The sequence below is a fragment of the Solanum tuberosum genome, unplaced genomic scaffold (genome assembly GCF_000226075.1).
Source record: "Solanum tuberosum cultivar DM 1-3 516 R44 unplaced genomic scaffold, SolTub_3.0 scf00247, whole genome shotgun sequence".
Taxonomy (NCBI): Eukaryota; Viridiplantae; Streptophyta; class Magnoliopsida; order Solanales; family Solanaceae; genus Solanum; species Solanum tuberosum.
In genome coordinates, this window is record NW_006239171.1 from 755453 (window position 1) to 775508 (window position 20056).

General features: G+C 35.7%; 1 protein-coding gene across 1 annotated transcript; it reads right to left on the reverse strand.

The window, feature by feature from the left end:
* Positions 1-15251: 15251 nt before the first annotated feature.
* Positions 15252-19728, reverse strand: LOC102600619 (uncharacterized membrane protein At1g06890-like). The gene is made up of 8 exons (XM_015313473.1): positions 19624-19728; positions 18731-18851; positions 17780-17964; positions 17334-17401; positions 17130-17262; positions 16574-16735; positions 15879-16151; positions 15252-15467 (listed from the first exon to the last, which is right to left on the reverse strand). The coding sequence occupies exons 2-8, from the start codon at positions 18849-18851 to the stop codon at positions 15363-15365; spliced, it is 1047 nt and encodes a 348-aa protein (XP_015168959.1). The 5' UTR covers positions 19624-19728; the 3' UTR covers positions 15252-15362.
* Positions 19729-20056: the final 328 nt, after the last annotated feature.

The following is a 20056-nucleotide window of genomic DNA, read 5'->3' on the forward strand; positions in this document are numbered from 1 at the left end:
CTTGAGTCATCGAGATTCGGAGTTTTGTAGGACTTGCAGGTTATTACAGACAATTTATTCAGAGCTTCTCCACTATTGCATCTCCTTTGACTAGATTCAATCGACAGAGTGTGAGGTTCCATTGTTCTGATGTGTGTGAGGGGAGCTTCCAAAATCTCAAGACCCTGTTGACTTCAACTCTGGTTTTGACTTTACTAGAGTAAGGTTTAGACTTCACCATTTATTGTGATGCTTCTAGAGTCGGGTTGGGTGGTGTTCTGATGCAAAAAGGGAAAGTGATTCTCTATGGTTCTAGACAGTTGAAGACCCATAAAAAGAACTACCCAACCCATGATCTAGAGTTGGCAAATGTGGTGATTCTTCTTAAGCTATGGTGGTATTACCTTTATGGGGTTCATTGTGAGGTCTTCAGTACATCTTCAGTTAGAGGGATCTAAACTTAAGGCAGCGTAGGTGGCTTGAGCTACTGAAGGACTACGACATCACTATCTTATATCATCCGAAAAAGTCCAATGTGATGGCCGATGCTTTAAGTAGGAAGAATTCTAGTATGGGGAGTTTTGCCGCTATCAGTATTGAGGAGAGACCATTGGCTAGAGATGTTCATAAATTATCTAATAGTCTCGTTAAGTTGAAGATTTCCAATGAGACTGGGGTTTTGATTGCTTTCATAGAGGCATGTTCTTCTCTAGTTGAGCAGATCCGTGAGCACCAATTTGATTATTAGAATTTATGTCTCATTCGAGAAAAGTGTTAAGATAAGAAGCCAAGGAGGTTGTTATCACGACCCAAGGGTACCCTCTAGATGTGACACGGCGTACAAGACTCTGTAAAGCCTCATACAAGCCTCTTAGCATATCATAACATAAGATAATAGAAAATGGTGCGGAAATTTTAAATATTTTTCAATACAATCAAACTCTCATAAAACGAGCAAAAGTCTTACACTTGTCTCAAACCATCTAATACATGAAAGTCTTAGGGACACAACTCATACAAAAGTTCTAACATAAAAGAAGGACACAAAAGGAAAGGGTGAGCAAATCCTCGATGTTATGAGGACTCACCAAATCATCACTTGCTTGATTATAGTAAGATCATACCCACGGGGATGGAGATCGGTATTGCCAAACCCTACATTTGATAAAAATGTAGGCAAGAGTATGCGTTAGTACAATAATGTACTAAATATGATGGCTAGCATATATCATCAACATAAGCAAAATATAAGCATTAGTCAACATAAGATATATACCATAATCATAAGAGACATCATCTTAAGACATAGACTATAAGAATAAGAGACATTAACATAAATCTTAAACATATTCAATGCACATAAATCATCATCTCAGAATAGGAACACTTCTCAAGTAACCCCAAGGCATGCTTGTGCAATGCATTGATAAGATTCCATAAATCTCACCATGCTAAGCAAACCACTTTAGGTCCTCATTCATACTCATCACCTTTTCATCTCATCCTTAGCTTATTTATCATAGACAAGGGAAAACCTTTAGTCAAACATATCAAGGAAGGCAACTATAGAAACAATCCAAGCTAATAATCATCATACAAGTAATGTCATATTAAAACATACTTACAATACTTCCTTGAAGTAATCTTGTTTCATCATAAACATGCTACTTTAATTAGGGAATTGTCCCCCATTTTCATATTAGTCATGGAAGAGTACCTCTTTACTAGTACAAGACACATCATCAATCATGAATGGTTACGATTTACCAATTCAAGGCTATCAAGGAAAAGCACCTTACTATGCTAGACCAAGATATCATGGAGTGTACCTTACTATGCAAGTCCAAGCTAATCGAGGAAGGGTATTGTTGCTCAATCCAAGCTATCATGAAGTGGTGTGGCCTCACAAAGTCAAGCTATCATGCAAGCATTCTATTATGCTAGTTCAAGCTACATTGGAAGGGTACAATTGCTCAATCCAAGGTTATCCATGAGTTATACTATCTCAAGCTACCATGCATGGTCTTGTCTTACCAAGTGAAGCTATTCATGAAGGGATATTATATCAGTACTTCAAGCTATCATAGTTCATACATGCTTTGTTTCATTTTAGGTGAGTAAACCTTTCAACCTAGAATCATTCTATGTGAGAAAACTTTTCACATCATGTTCATTATGTATTCATGTGAATGTCCTTTCAATCATCACTCCAATATTATTATAGTCATTAACACTTCACTCTCAAAGTATACTTGAGGCATTTACATAGGTTCTATAAGAACATGCATAATCTCATACATTCATAATATATATCATGTGGGTAAAGTCCTTTCGCAACAATACCATATACAAGTCAACAAACATAAGCTCTACTATCAAAGACCTAGTCATCATAGTTCATCAATCAAGTTTTACTCCCAAGCCCTACTAGTCATAACTCATCATATTAGCTTTACTATAAAAGCCCTAACAATTATCATTCATACCTTATTCTCAAGACAATCCTAATCTCAAGCCTTATAATTCATAGTTCATCATACATACTCGATCTTAATCAATTCATGTCTATAAGCTTTACTCATAAGCAATTCATCATGTATCTCATAAATCCTAGAAGATTATCTCTAAACCCTCAATTTCCCCTTTCATGGCATAAAACCCAACTTCATCTTAGAATCATAGATTAAGCATGGATACATATACAATCATACTAAAATCATGCAATTTCATCATAAAAAACCATAAACTAACATAATCCACTCAATTGGATCAACATTCATCATAATCCACAACATTGGAAGAAACCCTAATTAGAATTGGGGAATTCTTCTTCAAATTGTGAAAAACTAGGTGACTCCATAGATGAAAGGATTCCATGGAAGAATAAGCCATGATACCTTGATTACAAAGTCCTCACAAAGCTTGGAATATGGATACTTGACTTGATATATCTTGACCTTCTTCTTCTCCTTTTTCTCCTTTTTCTCCTTCTTCTCCTCCTTCTCCTCCTTCTGCTCCTTCTTCTCCTTCTTCTTCTCCTTCTTCTTCTTCTTCTTCTTCTTCTTCTTCTTCTAAAGAGAGAATTGGGTTTATTTTGGGGGTCTTGAAATAATGATTTGGAAGACTTAGTTTTAGGGGTCTAAAGTCTTATGTCGATGGTCTAGATTAGGCTAAAATGACACCACTTAATTCCAATTATATCTGGAAAGTTCCATTAAGCCCTCAACTTAACCACCTCACTGCCCCATTTTTACCCACCCACGAGACCACATTGACGGACCGTGGATGGACCTATGGTCCGTCCTGGTCAAGCGTGGTTTGGGTTCAGAGGCACTGGAAAAACGCACTTGACCTACGACTCTATCCACGAGGCGTGGACCCATCCATAGGGCGTGCATCCAGCCGTGATTACTGCCTTAGGCAATTTACTAGGGTGCTCATCCACGAGCCCACTCATAGGGCGTGGGTCTAACCATGGGGCATGGTTGGCCCCTCGTGGGTGACACCTAAAATCTCAAAAGTTGCTAAGCCTCCCTCATTGGTATACGGGGTGTTACAATATTTCTCCCTTGGGATCATTCGTCCTCGAATAACATTCTAGGCACTTCTTAAGGTCACGACTCTAGACTAGCAACCCATCATGCATGCAACACATCTAAATGCACTTAAACAGGAATCATCAACTCTAAGCTAAACACACTCAATGCATCACATGTAAGGTAGGAACTACATCTAACAACCCAAAATGCATGAAATCTTACGGTATTCATACTCAAGGAGGAACTACTATCTCCAATGCTAAAAGCTTGCTCAACACGATCTCATGGAGCCTATATGCAATCTATACACATAACATACATTCAAGGAGGAATCTCTCAACTCCAAGCTAAGACATGTTCATCAATTCATCTCATGAAGCCTATAGGCATCTCATACTAAATGCACTACAACATGAGGAAAATTAAATCATGCAAACTCATTTTCTTTCTAAACACAAGCTTTTCATGAACATGCACAACATAAGGAAATCATGGAAACATCTAAAATACACAGGACTTCATACAAAGAGAAAATCAAAAGGAACTCATCATCTCAAGCTAAAGGAGGAATAAAAGGACAATTAAGGGACATCTCATTGACTCGGTTTCCCAAGTAGCACCCTCCACTAAGATCCTCACTAAAAGATACTCCTTAACACTTTCATGGAAGCCACTTCCTTGTTCTTTTATTTCTTAGCTTGCTGGTCTAAACTCTCAACCGGTACTTCTTCATAAAAGAGATTCTCATTTACTCTCAACCTTTCTAAGGGATCTATGGATGTCGGATCTCCAACAAACTTCTTTAGCCTAAAGACATGGAAAATCAGATGCACCTATGCCAACTCTTTAGGCAACTCTAGCTCATAAGCACCCTTACCAACACATCTCAAGATCTCACATGGGCCTACAAAACGAGGACTAAACTTCCCAACTCATTACACCTTTCTAAGGTGAGAATTTCAAGTAAACTCAAATCATGAACTTCAAGAACACCAACGACTTTGCTATCTAAGCACATCATCTACCCCTTGGGAGTAAGCCTATATAGACTTTCTAAGCTCCATTTTTTTAAATTCTAAGGTCGAAGCCAGTCATCACTAAGCTTACACATCAATCACACAAGATTATTCTAAACTATGGTGAAGTACACTACCACCCTTTAGAGGAGTCTATTCACTTAACACATCTAGGCATTACTTAAACACCATTTTCATCAAATCTATCAACATATCCCCAAAACTCATAATGACTAGGTCGGGTTCTACCATCCGTAAAACATTAACAATAAAGTAGCTCATTCACACTAAAGACAACATCAAAGTCTTAACATATCAAGTCTTATCAAGCCATAAAAGACAAGTAACACCGAAATCTAAATAAAGCACAAAACACATACCAGTAGCAACATTTGGGGACACTCTTGTTCACCTCTAGCTTGGAAAGCATAAAACCTATTCTTCTTTGGAGCATTCCCATCCGAACCACTAGGAGAAACTTGCTTACCTTCTCTTCCCTTAGCCCTCATCTTTGGGCAATTTCTCATTTTGTGCCTAACTTCCCCACAACTAAAGCAACCCTCACTACTGGCCAAACACCTACCCTCATGTTTTTGCCACATCTAGCACAAGTAGGCCATATGGACTCACTACTAAATCCTTGAGGTCTAGGGTTAGACACCTTATCTTCACTATACTTAGGAGCATAAGAGGAGTCTTGTCCATAAAACCTTTGTCGATTCTTAGAATGACCATGTCCATCGGACCTCCCATGAGAAGAATCACCATCATCATTTCTAGACCTCTTTTTCTCCTTAGCTCTCCCTTTTAGTTTCGCTTCCTCAATTTGTTGAGCATGAGTCATGAGGCGAGCAATATCCATGTCACTAATGAGCATAGTGGTACAACATTATTTCTCTACTAAATCGGACACTACCAACACAAACTTACTCATTCTAGCCCTAGAGTCAGGCTCCAAAGATGGAGCATACTTAGACAATTGAGTGAACCTCAATGCATATTCCTTAACACTTATTTTACCTTGCCTAAGGTTAATGAACTCTAGCACCAAAGCCTCTCTCATCTTTAGAGGGAAGAACCTATCTAGAAAAACACTTTTGAACCTTTCCCGCTCTATGGGACCCATTCCTTCCAGCCTATTCCATTGATTATACCACACTTGAGCAACACCTTTCAATTGGTAAGCGGCCAATTCTGCCTTCTCCGCCGAAGTAACTCCCATAATATTTACCACCTTATAGACCTCATCTATGAATTCTTGAGGATCTTCCCCAAGTTTTAACCCATGAAACTCCAGAGGGTTCATTCTCCAAAAGTCCCTCACTCTTGAAGCGGCCATACCCACGATTGGGTTCACCGAGGCTACCACTTCTCTATTGGCTTGTGTCGTCATGGCTTGAGCTAACATTTAAAAAGTTGACCTAAACTCTGCATGTGTAACATTATCAGCAAAAGAGTCTATCGGAGCTTGAAGAGGATCTTGGGGAGGAACTTCTTGATTCACTTTGCCTTCCTCATTCCTTCTAGCATTAGCTCTTGTAGTATCCATATCATGAAAACCATCGGGCATGGATTAGAAGAAAGACCCAGTAGAGTCAAACTATATGGCACGACTTAGAGAATGAAGAAGTGAAGTTTCCTAAACTTCTAATAGACTCTCATTCATAAATGTGGCATGCTTCACACTTATGACCAAGACTCTACTAGACGTGGTTTGCGACGTCCTAGAACCATTCTAAACCTTGTGATCTGATACCAAGTTTGTCACGACCCAGGGGTACCCCCTAGATGTGACACAACGTACAAGATTTTGAAAAGCCTCATACAAGACTCTTAGCATATCATAACATAAGATAGTAAAAAATAGTGCAGAAATTTTAAACATTTTTCAATACAATCAAAGTCTCATAAAATGAAGCGGAAGTCTTACACTTGTCTCAAACCATCTAATACATGAAAGTTTTAGGGACACAACCCATACAAAAGTTCTAACATAAAAGAAGGACATAAAAGGAAATGTTGAGCAAATCCTCGATGCTATGAGGACTCACCAAATCATCACTTGCTTGCTTCTCCTAAGATTATAGCCATGAGGATGGAAATTGACATCGCCGGACCCTACATTTGATAATAATGTAGGCAAGAGTATGCGTTAGTACAATAATGAACTAAATATGATAGCTAGCATAAATCATCAACATAAGCACAATATAAACATTAGTCAACATAAGACATATACCATAATCATAAGAGACATCATCATAAGACATAGACTATAAGCATAAGAGACATTAACATAAATCATAAGCATATTCAATGCACATAAATCATCATCTCAGAATAGGAACACTTCTCAAGTAACCCCATGACATGCTTGTGCAATGCATGGATAAGACCCCATAAATCTCACACATGCTAAGCAAACCACTTTAGGTCCTCATTCATACTCATCACCTTTTGATCTCATCCTTATATTATTTCTCATAGACAAGGGAACATTCACCTTTAGTCAATCATATCAAGGAAGGCAACTATAGCAACAATCCAAGCTAATCATCATCATACCAGTAATCTCATATTAAAACATACTTAAAATACTTCCTTGAAGTAATATTGTTTCATCATAAACATGCTAATTTGATTAGGGAATTATCCCTCATTTGCATACTAGTCATGGAAGAGTACCTCTTTACTAGTCCAAGACACATCATCACTCATGAATGGTTACGATTTACCAATTCAAGGCTATCAAGGAAAAGCACCTTACTATGCTAGACCTAGATATCATGGAGTGCACCTTACTATGCAAGTCCAAGCTAATCGAAGAAGGGTATTATTGCTCAATTTAAGTTATCATGAAGTGGTGTGGCCTTACCAAGTCAAGCTTTCATGCAAATATTCTATTATGCTAGTTCAATCTACATTGGAAGGGTACGATTGCTAAATCCAAGGCTATCCATGAGTTCTACTATCTCAAGCTACCATACATAGTCTTGTCTTACCAAGTCAAGCTATTCATGAAGGGATATTATATCACTACTTCAAGATATCATAGTTCACACATGCTTTGATTCATTTTAGGTGAGTAAACCTTTCAACCTAGAATCATTCTATGTAATAAAACCTTTCACATCATATTCATTATTTTTTCATGAGAATGTCCTTTCAATCATCACACCAACATTATTATAGTCATTAACACTTCACTCTCAAAGTGTACTTGAGGCATTTACATAGGTTCTATCAGAACATGCATAATCTCATACATTCATAATATAGATCATGTGGGTAAAGTCCTTCCACAAAGCTACTATATACAAGTCAACAAACATGATCTCTACTATCAAAGCCCTAGTCATCATAGTTCATCAATCAAGTTTTACTCTCAAGCCCTACTAGTCATAACTCGTCATATTAGATTTACTCTAAAATCCCTAACAATCATCATTCATACCATAGTCTCAAGACAATCCTAATCTCAAGCCTTACAATTCATAGTTCATCATACATACTTTATATTAATCAATTCATGTCTATAAGCTTTACTCATAAGCAATTCATCACGTATCTCATAAATCCTAGAAGATTATCTCTATATTGACCCTCTTCTTCTTATTCTTTTTGACTTTCTAGAGAGGGGATATTTGCGAGAGAATTGGGTTTCTTTTGGGGGTCTTCAAATAATGATTTGGAAGACTTAGTTTTAGGGGTCTAAAGTCTTATATAGGTGGTCTAGATTAGTCTAAAACGACACCACTAAATCCTAATTAAAATTTGAAAATTCCATTAAGCCCTCAACTTAACCACCTCACTGCCCCATTTTTTCCCAACCACGAGACCACGTTGATGGACCATGGATGGACCTACAATCTGTCATGGTCAAGCGTGGTTTTTATTCAAAGGCACTGGAAAAAGGCACTTGACCTACGACCCTATCCACGAGGCATTGACCCATCCACGGGGCGTGGGTCTAGACGTGGTTACTGCCTTAGGCATTTTACTAGGGTTCCCATCCATGAGCCTACCCATGGGGTGTGCTTGGCCCCTCATGGGTGACACCTAAAACCTCAAAAGTTGTTAAGCCTCCCTCATTCGTATACGGGGTGTTACAGTTGTCCTTGATTATGATGGTGCCTTGAGGATCGGAGGCAATATTTGTGTGCCTAAGACGGTCGAGTTGATTAGAATGATTCTTGAGAAGGCCCATTGTTCTTGATATTGCATCCATTCAGGAGTAGCGAAGATGTATCATGATCTTAGTCAGCATTACGGGTTGTGTGGAATGAAGAGGATATTGAAGACTTTAGTTCTAGGTGTTTGACTTGTCAACAGGTCGTGTGAGCACTAGCAGCCTGAAGGTTTATCTCATAGAATGCCTATTCCTACTTGGAAGTGGGAACGGGTCACTATGGACTTTGTTGTGGGTTTTCCTACCATAATGGGTTGTTATGACTCCATTTGGGTTGTTGTTGATAGGCTGACAAAGTCTTCCCACTTCAACCATGTTCGGGTGAGGTATACCGTCGAGAAGTTACTCGAGCTTTTATTAGTCAGATTGTGTGACTACATGGAGTCTCAGTTTCTATTGTCTTTGATTGAGGTTTCTTGTTCACTTCCCATTTTTTGAAGGCTTTACAACATGCTTTGGGTACTCGATTAGATATGAGTATAACATTCACCCTTAGACAGATGCCCATTCTGAGCTGGCGATTTATAAGTTGAAGGACATGCTTTGAGACTGTATGATTGATTTTGGTGCTAGATGGGATCGACATTTTCCCTTAGCAGAGTTTTCGAACAATAATAGTTATTAGTCCAGTATTCAAGTCGCCCTATTTAACACATTGTATGGCTGACGATGTGGATCTCTGATCGGTTGGTTTGATTTAGCGGAGATGGAATCGTTGAATACTGACTTACTTAGAGATATTATGGAGCGGGTTCGTATGATTCAGTATCAACTATTGATAATCGAGAGTCTACATAAGAGTTATGCAGATTAGAGGTTTCGAGCATTAATATTCATAGAGGGCGACCATATTTGGCTCTAAGTGTCACCCGTGGAGGGTGTGATGAGGTTCTAAAAGAAGGAAAAGCTTAGCCGTAGATTCATTGGACCTTTTGAGATTTTGAGCCGAGTGGGAGAGGTGGCCTATAAGTTGACCTTTTCACCTAGCTTGTTAGTTGTTCATATTGTATTTTATGTCTCCATGCTTCGAAAGTACGTGCAGGATGAATCCCATGTGCTTTCCCTTGATTTAGTTGAGTTAAGTCCAGACTTATCTTTTGAGGAGGAGCCTATAGCCATTTTGGATAGGTATGTCCGAAAGCTTAGGACCAAGCAGATTGCTTTGATGAATGTGCAGTGAAAGCACTATTCAGTTGGTGAGGAGACTTGGGAGATAGAGTCGGATATGCGTGCCAGATATCCTCATATCTTTGAGGCTTCAAGTACTTTCTTTTGCCTTATGTTCTAGGACAAACATGGTTTTTAGTGGTGAATAATATAATGACCTGGTTGGTTATTTTTGGTATTTTTCATTAAATTTACTATTTTCCCCTCTCGACTTTTGACACCCGAGTTATGCTTGATCTAAGTTTTGAAAGTTGATTTCAAACCATGAGAAGAAAGTTGAGATTTTTGCAAGTTTTGAGTTTAAAATACTAAGTTACTTCAAAGTGGATTTTTTTGGATTGAGGGATGATTTTAGGCCTAGATGAGGTATTGGTTGATTTCTGAGAGGTTCCAAGCTTGTTTTGGCCTTTTTTGGGGTTATGTTAGTTTCTTGTGGTTTTCACGGATGTCGGGTTAAGGAGACCTCGGATTTGTGTTTCGATGATTCCATTGAGTCTGGAACGTCGAGTATAATCAATATCCATATTTGGTTTGTGTGTACAGGGTTCCAATTGAATCCCGAGGGTCCTTTCGATATCTTGAGTGTTGCCTGAATCTTTTGTGTTTCACATTTGTGAAGGGGCAGCCGCTTTCGCGACCTTCACTAAAGTGAAGGTCTGATCACAAAAGCGAAAGGCCATGTAGCCTGAATTTCTCTATCGCGAGAGGCTGATTTGCGATTGCGACCTTCACGAAAGAAAAGGTCGGGTTTTAGTGTGGTTCTCTTACGCGAATCCATGGTCGCTTTTGCGACATCAGAAAGGGGTTTTGACTTGCCAATTTCGAGGTTTTATCCCCATTTTCCATTTTTGAGTTTGGGAAACCATTGGAGGTGATTTTTGAAGAGATTTGTTGTGCTAAATCATTTGGGTAAGCTTTTGCGACCGTAAAATTTCATTTCCCTTGATTTATTTATGGATTTTAACATCAAAACTTGGGATTTTGATTGGAAAATGACAAGATTTTTCAAGAACTTAAGTTATAAGCTAAAATGGGGATTTTGAATTGATTTTGTCACTCCCTGAGGCTACCCCCTTGACGTAACACAGGACCTAGGATCACGAGTGACCTCAAGCTAACCCTGAGTATTGCATATCATGAACATACTAAATATAACTAAGTAAACATGAATTAAGCGGAAACTAAATCAATAGATACCTGAAGAGGAACAAGCCCAACTAGTCTGAATAATAATATATAAAAAAAAAGTTTAGTGATAACTGAAACAACCACTTAACAACTCAAGCTGAATCTACTACTATGTCTTAAAAGCCTCTAACTGAGTTGAATTGCTGGGACATGCCTCCCCAACTAACTCTAACAAAACTGAAAATTGAAAACAAAGACTAAAATGAAAGCATTTCTATTGCCCTCAGAATATGAGGACTCACCACTAAAACTGTTGAATGCAGACTGAGAATCGATCTAAGAGTGATTTGGATGCTGAGTACTTGAACCTACATCATGAAAGGATGTAGTGCAGAGTATGCATCAGTACTTTGAATGTACTGAACATACATAATATAGATATTAAGCTGAAAAAATATATATGAGCTGAACAAAGCATAAAAGAGAAATGATATAATCTGAACAAGAATATAAATACTGAAACATAACTGAAAAGTTGAACTGAATGCAATGACCAAGTACTAATCATGAAGGTAACATGCTGAACTATAAACTGATATAAATATGGAAAACCTGGTCAAATGCAATAAGAGTCTGACTGTGCGAGCTACTATTAATCGATATAAATCACGTGAGCTAAACGTGGAGTCCAATGTATACGCCCCATCGAGAGGACCCAATATACCTTGCCAAGGGTATAAAGGCATGACTGGCGTGATCACTAAATCTGATGCCCAACAGAGGGGACTTATAATCCTACATGGGCACGTAGTTCTAGGACTATGAGGGTACACTGAACCCTAGTCCAACTCGGTGCTAAGTCTATTCCCAACTGAATATGTATATGACTAACATGTAACTGAAATATTGAATTGCTCAAAATACTGACATGCTAACTGAGAATGCAACATTTATATACTGAGAATGTGACATTCGTAAACTGAAGCATGATTTTCTATTAACTGACCTAACAAGTATAATTCATGAACTAATAGATCTTACACAAACTAGAGTTCTGGGTTTTATACAAGGAGTTATGCAACGTTTCCAAGAAAACGTGTTATTTATATTATGGATACTATATCAACTAAAATCATAACAATTCTCCAAGATTTCAAAAACCCTAGGTCTAAACAACTATGTAGAATCAAAGAACTGACTGAATTTTAGGGACCTAGTGGATGAAAATAATCCACTAGTGAAATCCCACAAACCTAGTGACGAAATCTACGGGGAAATCCTTTAGATTTCGAGGTTGAAACTTGAAGAACATTGCTGCTTGTTCTTGAAAGAAACTGGCTCCTCTTTCTCTTTTTTTCATTTTAATTTGGATAATTATTGAGAATGAGGGTTCTGGGTATGTATGACTAGGTTATTAGACTTTTTCTGAGAAAAATGACATACTTTAGGTATCAAATTTCCTAGTTTAAGTGACCAACGCATAGGGAAAAGACCAAAATGACTCTGACTTAACAGCTGACGAAGGCTATCCACGGAAGGACCGACGGACCGTCGTTTGGACTACCAACCGTCGACTGGGATCGTGGTTCATGGTCTGCCCGACAAGGCTTCACTAAAATGAGCATAACCTTTTACTCTGAGCTTAGATTATAGCAAACTCGGTGGCGTTGGAAAGAGGATTCAATTATCTTTATTTTGATGGGTCATGGGCCACCTAATTCATTTTGTGCTAAAATATATGACCATTTGAAGTTGATCCAACAACCATTTTCCTCTAATTGGCTGCTAACCCTCACCTACGGTCAGACTAACAGTCTGTATGTCCAACCACGGACCGTACTAGTCAACCGTGGGTGGGATCAGAGACCATCAAATTTTGGACCTTAACGACGGAACCCCACCAACGATTTGTGGTTCTACCTATGGTCTGTGGGTGGTTCCGTTGGTACTGGAACCAATTTCTGAAAAACTCGAATTTTCTCCATTTTGAGATCCGAGGTGTTACAGATTTTGATTCCTTTTTCTAAATGGTTTTCACCAGTGAGTTCCTGAAGCCTTGAATATCATTTTCAAGTATTAATTTTCTTATGGAAACCTCCCTTTCGAAATCGGATTTTGAGTTGATTGATCCATTTTGCAAGGTTGTTGATGAGGATATGGTTGTTAACGAAAATTTATTGTGAATACTTGACTCTTATAGATTGTGTATATTTGGAGGCAATTCAAAAGGAGAAAACACAAACATTGGGTTGATTAATTGATTGATTTAATGCAAGTGATCTCTTAAACTTTGTAATCTATAGAATTATTTATTTCTCTTCATTGTATGTGTGTTGGAGAGTAATTGGGATTGAAGTAAAGGTTTATTGCTCCACTTTATTAATGTTAACAACAAAAAGGGGATAAATGAAAAATATTCGTGATGATAATGCTAAATGGTGAATTGCCTTGTTGTGGCCCCTATTTGATTAACTAATGAATTACTGCTTGAATGCATGAAAGTGGACTTGAATTGTATGAATTGTTGTCTCTTTTGTGTGGTGTGATATTATTTGTGTGCATTGATTGTTGAACACTGTGATGAGACATTTTATATAAAGCCAATGGGAAATGATTTCGACTAGTGAATTGATATAAAGCCGATGGGAAATAGTTTCGGCTAGTGATGTGATATAAAGTCGATGAGAAATAGTTTCGGCTAATGATTTATAAAATCGAAGGAAAATGGTTCTGTCTAGTGAAATAATATAAAGCTAATGGAAAATGGTTTTGGCTAGTGAAATGATATAAAACCAATAGAAAATGGTTACGGCTAGTGATATGACATAAAGCTGATGGGAAAGGGTTTTGGCAAGAGTTGATCATTGTGTTTTGATGCATTTTGATGCTTATGATTGACCAACTTGTTAATTGTGGTTGATGTACTTGATACGTGTGAGTAAACTACACTATAACAAAAACAACCTTTAGCAGCAATAAATATACACATTAACAAAGAGTGATAAAAAAATTACCGGCATTAGTTAATTGCAATTGGATCCAGTGTCGCTATAGGCTTTAGGGACATGTACAAAGAGTGCTAAATGCCATTAAAAATATATTTTCAGCAGCAATTAACTTATTGTCATTAATAAATTACCGTTAAAGATCATTTTTGATATAGTGCTACTTGATATGTGTTGGTTGTTGACTTGTGACTTTTGAACTATGAGTATTGAGCCTTGTATGCTTGCTTTATAGAACTGTTAGGTTGGACTGATTTCTATGGAAGTTGTAGTTTGAGGAGGTTCGGTTGGGATGAAATAAGTAATCGATTTCTAGCTAGGTTGCCTTGTTTATTAGCATGCTTGATGGGTACCATGTTGTTGGTACTCACTCTATTCTTCTACACTTGTGTAGGTTACGAGCCCGGACCCATGTGATCTCCTTCTTCTTCTCCTTCTCCTTCTCCTTCTCCTTCTTCTTCTTCTGCTTGTCTGCGGGCCCTCTTGTTCCTTTACTTTATGCTTTGTTCTACTTGAGAAACAAATACTTGAGACTTGTATTTATCTTTTAAATTCTGTATTTACATTAGTGGTTTGTACATGTGACAACCAGGTCTTGTGGTGTTAATAGAAAGAATACTTTTTTCCGTTTTTATCTTGTTCTTGCTTTACCTCTCCACTTTCTCTTTCATATCATTGGGTTGAGGCTGACTTGTCTCGGTGGGAATAGACAAGTGTTGTCACGCTCATTTTTGGATCGTGGCAAAGATGACAAGTGTTGGTGTGACGGCTATTATTAACTCTAGTGATCTGGTTCAAGCATTTGACACGCCAATTCGATATGTTGGAAAAACCATCACGGGTGAAACAATTGCATTTCGTACAACATTAAAAATACTAGTGAAAAGGGCCGATTAGAAGTGCAAGTCTTATCAGATGCGGAAAATGTGGTTGATATGGTACTGCCAAGAACTGTAGTTTCATGGGAAATAGGGACTACTTCTGAAGACAATAGAAAACTTATGAGGTTCATTGAAGAGGTCAATGTGGTGCAGATTCCAAGATCTTGGAATATAGTAGCACATAATTTAGCAGAGTTTTATATTTTGTTAGTATATAAAGTTGCTTAGTTTTATGTTTTTTTCTAAATGGATTGTAAGTGGTGCTATCACATCATTTAACTCCTTGAACCTTTTTATACATTAATATAAAACAAGTCTGTATTGATTGCAAAAAAAAAAAACTAATATAACAAATTTGTGGAAATGTTATTGAATGAACCAAAAATCATTTACATCCATTGAATGTGTCCAAATTCAGTTTTCTTTTTTTTTATACATCCTCATTTCAACTCTAAAATTTAAACAAGTGAGTCCTTGGATAACTTCTTAGATTCATGATTTTCCTTATCTTGATAACCATCCTTCCCACCCAGGAGTGGGGTACTAGTATCTTTCTCTTTAACCTGAGATGATATAACAAAATCAATATTACCAAAAAACAAAATACAATCATATAACTCATGAACAAAAGTACACTTCTAGTATATTTTAGCATGTTTGTAGCTGAAAATTATTTCATACTTTTTAGATAAATATATTTTTGACTGTTAGGGTCATTCGCCTGCTCTTTAGGAAGAGAATTATTCATCTATTAAAATAATTGGCATAATTGATACTCCCATATTTTATAGTTTTTTAGTTTCTAATTTGTATAAAATTCAGCACACTAAGTAGGACTTTGGTTATTATGAATAACTAAATTTTGCATGCAACATTATTAATACGTGTATGACTCTAATCAACTAAACCACCAGTAATGTATAAAAGTTGAAAGTGGTAAAAAAAAGAAGAGAAATAGAGGGAGATATTCTTACTTGAGAAATGGAAGAATGATCGCCAGGCTGTTTCTTTTTAGTTTCATGTGTGCAAAAATAGGAATACAATCCCATGCCAACAATGGCAACAAGTATACCAACAATGTTTCTTAATGTGAAGGGATCATGCAGCAGTGTATAGCCGAATCCTAGAACAAGGCATGTTTTTAAGTGACCTAACACTTGGTATGTCACTGGTGATGTCTTCCCAATCACTAAAAATGTGCTGAAATTCACTGACACAGCAATCAAGCACGACAACAATATGAAGCCCTACAACATCATTCATTTCAACAGCAAAATCAGAATTTTCAATAAGCAAATTCAAAACATAGGAAAACACTTAAAGAATTCAACATTTACTATATATACACAAAAAATAATTTTTATATGTGTGAGTGTAATTTTCTTAATAAAGGGGGTTCAGATAAACCCTCGTATGGTATCCTAGCTCCACTCATGATCCATTTTGTCATTCTAAAAGAATTTCCATAAAATCACGAGTTTTCTAAGAATGTTTCCATAAAAATTTTAATAAAAGTAAGTTTTCTTGAATTTATTTGATATACACCGATAATGTAAAACATTTCTACGTTATTAGTGTACTTTAACCTATTATCGGTAACAAATAATTTATAGGTAGAACATACACATTATACTATGCATAAGAAAAATGGGATTAGGGTTTTGCTTACCAATACAACATTGGAGTATTTGTGAGCAAAAACATTCTTGTTGGTAAGGAATTGATCCACCAAAGGGCCTGTCACAAATAGAATACCTGCTTGGAAAGGGGCTGATTGGTACAATAATTGTGTAGATGAAATGTTGAGCCTCTTTTGAATTGTATTTGTGAGCTGAATTCTAGGGGTCAAGTCAAATCATGAAATAACCATTGACATTCTTTTGGAAACAAAGAAAATTACATTATTTGTGAAAACAAAAATAATTTAATAATCTAGGCTATAATAATTGGAAGATAACTTTTAAGTTAAATGACTATATATCAAGTAAATATTCAATTCTATTTCTCAGGTTATCAAATGATCATGTTTGTTATGATGTAAAGTTCTTACTTACCGTCAGTGCACATTACATATAGTACTTGGACCAGTAAGTAAGATATAATTAGTCCAACACCATGTTGTTTAATTATTCGATTTTCAAGGTTATGAGACCAAATATTTTGTTATAAATTACAGACGGCTATTATTGGAAATAACTTAACTAGACGAAATCGTAAGAGGATACAATTTGTCCGACACAAGTTGTAATAATGGCTAGTAGAGAGAGGATTGTGCCAACAAAATTGAGCTGAAGATCGGTAATGGAGGCAATACCCACTCCGAGCAGCAGAATTAATAGAGAGAATTTCACATTTCGGCTGCAAAAAAATAAAATTAAAATGTAGAAACAAAATAACTCGTAATTATTTATTTTGAAATTTCGAATTACCTGAATTGTTTTTTTAAGAATATAGTTTCTAAAAGTACAGTGAAAGGTATAATTGCTAACTTTGTCATCTGCAAACGAAACGTACACACAGGAAAGAAAGAAAGTTAGCAAATTGATAATGACTTCTACTCCCTCCGTCCACTTTTAACTGTCATGGTTTTCTTTTTTAGAGTCAAACTATAAGAATTTTGACTAATATTTTACATGTATTCTTTATTATATTGATATGCAAAAAATTGCAATTTATAGTATTTTTCGTATATTTTTTGAATATCTAAATTTTTGTTTAAAATATCAAATTAATGTAATCTAATTTAACTTTGAAAATTAGGCAACTTGACTTTCGAAAACCGCAACATGACAATTAAAAGTGGATGGAGGGAGCATTATTTTTTATGGACCAAAAGAATTTACTTATAAAAAAAATACTATTTGAATATATGTACCTGGTAAAAGCCAATAGAATTAAAACCAAGGCTGAGATTGAGAAAGCCAATGGAAATGCCATTTAAGATACCAAAGAGAATCACAGTCTTCATATCAATGGGTTTGTTCTCAAACAAATTGAATTTGAGAGCCACATGAAGTGTAACAAATGTCACCATCAGATGCCAACTTGTTAATGTTGTTGCTGCAAATTAAATTTGAATTCTTTTTTTGTCAGTGTCCATACATTGATAGAGTAAATCAGTATGTAAAATATCACATCTCCTTTAATTATTACACGTATTTTGTAAGTCATAAAATGTCACTATTAATTTGTTGCAATTGAGGTTGATGTATATAATTAAAGGAGATGACATATTTTATGTGGTTAAAACTTAAATCACTCAACTACCTAATAGATGTTGGAGAACACACACAAAAGGTTTTAAAATAAATTTGAACAAAAAGCGTCTAATAAAAACACTCTATCATGCGTTCAGGTTTTAGGAGCTCAATTGAAATAAGCCTTAATTCGAGTGTCTAAATAAATTTATCGACAAAATTTAAAAATCTTCGTATTAAGCCAAAAATATTTTATATAATCAAGGTACTGTTAAGGTCATAGCCTCATAAAATTGATTAATTAGTGTGTGAGAAATACATTACAGAAATTAATTTCACAATTAATATATTGATTTCATTAATAGATGAATTTTATTCAAGTAATATAAACTGATCTTGACATGACTAGATATTCAAGTTAATTAAAAAGGAAGTAATTTTTTATTTTCCACCACACATGCCTGAACACCAAACACATGCATAACTAACACAATTTATTTTAGATTTCCTCTTTTTAAAAGTTTGGTGGTTTTAATTATTATAATAATAAACGTATATCACAATTACATTAATTAATATGCCAAGCTGGTGCAAATTAATTAATTAATTAATAAAGGAAGATGAATTACCAAATGGGAAACCAAGATTGCTCATCAAAGCTTTGTTGCAAATAACAATGGAGACTGAGGATGCCACTGAGAGAAACAATGCTCCCACCACACCCAATTGGAAGCTTGTCTTCTCACCCATCTTATTTATCAATCAAAACAACAATTGAAAATAAAAATTAGTTGTTTAATTTGATCTCTTCCTATCTTTGATTAGTATTAAATACTGAAACAATAACTGGGCCTCATTTTTAAATAAGTGAAAATCGGCTATATGAATTATATATAATTGTCTATATCGATCTATCAACGTAATTCAGTATTCCGAAAAATCATGTGCATCATTATATCATAACCCTTCTCTTTTATTCAAAATTGAGACACACAATGAGTCCTACTATATACTACTCGAAAATAAGCAATCAGTGACGGAATAAATTGCATAGCTAAACAACAAAAAAATCATGCTAATCACATCTAATTGCGGATTAGTGATGGATTATATGGAAATCCAATTAGGTAGGAGCTATTTTACAACTGATTAACTAGAGATTACTAAAATAATTTGTAGCTAATTCAATATTTTCTTACTGAGATTTTTTTTTTTTTTGATATTTTCTAGTAATCTCTGATTTTAAAAAAGAGAGGATTGTGTGGATGCAAAATTTGACTGGCAAAGTGGCGGGACATGACAATTGTCTACCTTATGTAGCTAAAATTGCCGTAGTCGTAAATGTTCAAAATTGAAAATTAAAGGAGATTATATACCTTAAATTTATCTAAATATACTGACGAGCCCTATAATTAAGCAAATAAGTACATGTAAAACACCAATAATATCAATATAGCCAACATATATAAGGGGAAAAAAGAATACATGAAGAAACTTGCAATTAACAAAATGAAAAATATACCTCTCGAAAATGTTAGTGATATAATTGTGACTATACCAATGAACTAATAGGCTCCTACAACTCCAAGAAACACAGGCCAAATTTCAAGAAAATTTGAAAAGTCTTTTTGAGAATGTAGAACAAAGAAGCCACATCTTTTATTTACACTTGTGGGGTGGGTGGTTGGGTCTAACAACATTAGTAATTCGAGTTTAAATAATTAATCATGTGCATTAATAATATAAATTTCTTACATTATTAAATTAGGCCAATGTTCAATGATATGTGACACTTTATAATAAGCTTGATATGGTAATATGAAAATTAAAGTAATAACCTGCTATAACACGATAAATTGTATTGGTAGTGAAAATAATATTTGCACCGTCAATGTATAGAACTAGAATTATCCTAATAATAATTATTTTTATTTTTAAAATTAAAATAACAATCC

Excerpts from the sequence above, each read along its gene's own strand:
- LOC102600619 (XM_015313473.1), bottom strand. The coding sequence starts at position 18,851 with ATGGGTGAGAAGACAAGCTTCCAATTGGGTGTGGTGGGAGCATTGTTT. Across the intron at positions 17,965-18,730 it reads CAATCTTGGTTTCCCATTTG|CAACAACATTAACAAGTTGG; the intron begins GTAATTCATCTT and ends TTTAATTTGCAG. Across the intron at positions 16,736-17,129 it reads CAACTTGTGTCGGACAAATT|CTCACAAATACAATTCAAAA; the intron begins GTATCCTCTTAC and ends CCTAGAATTCAG.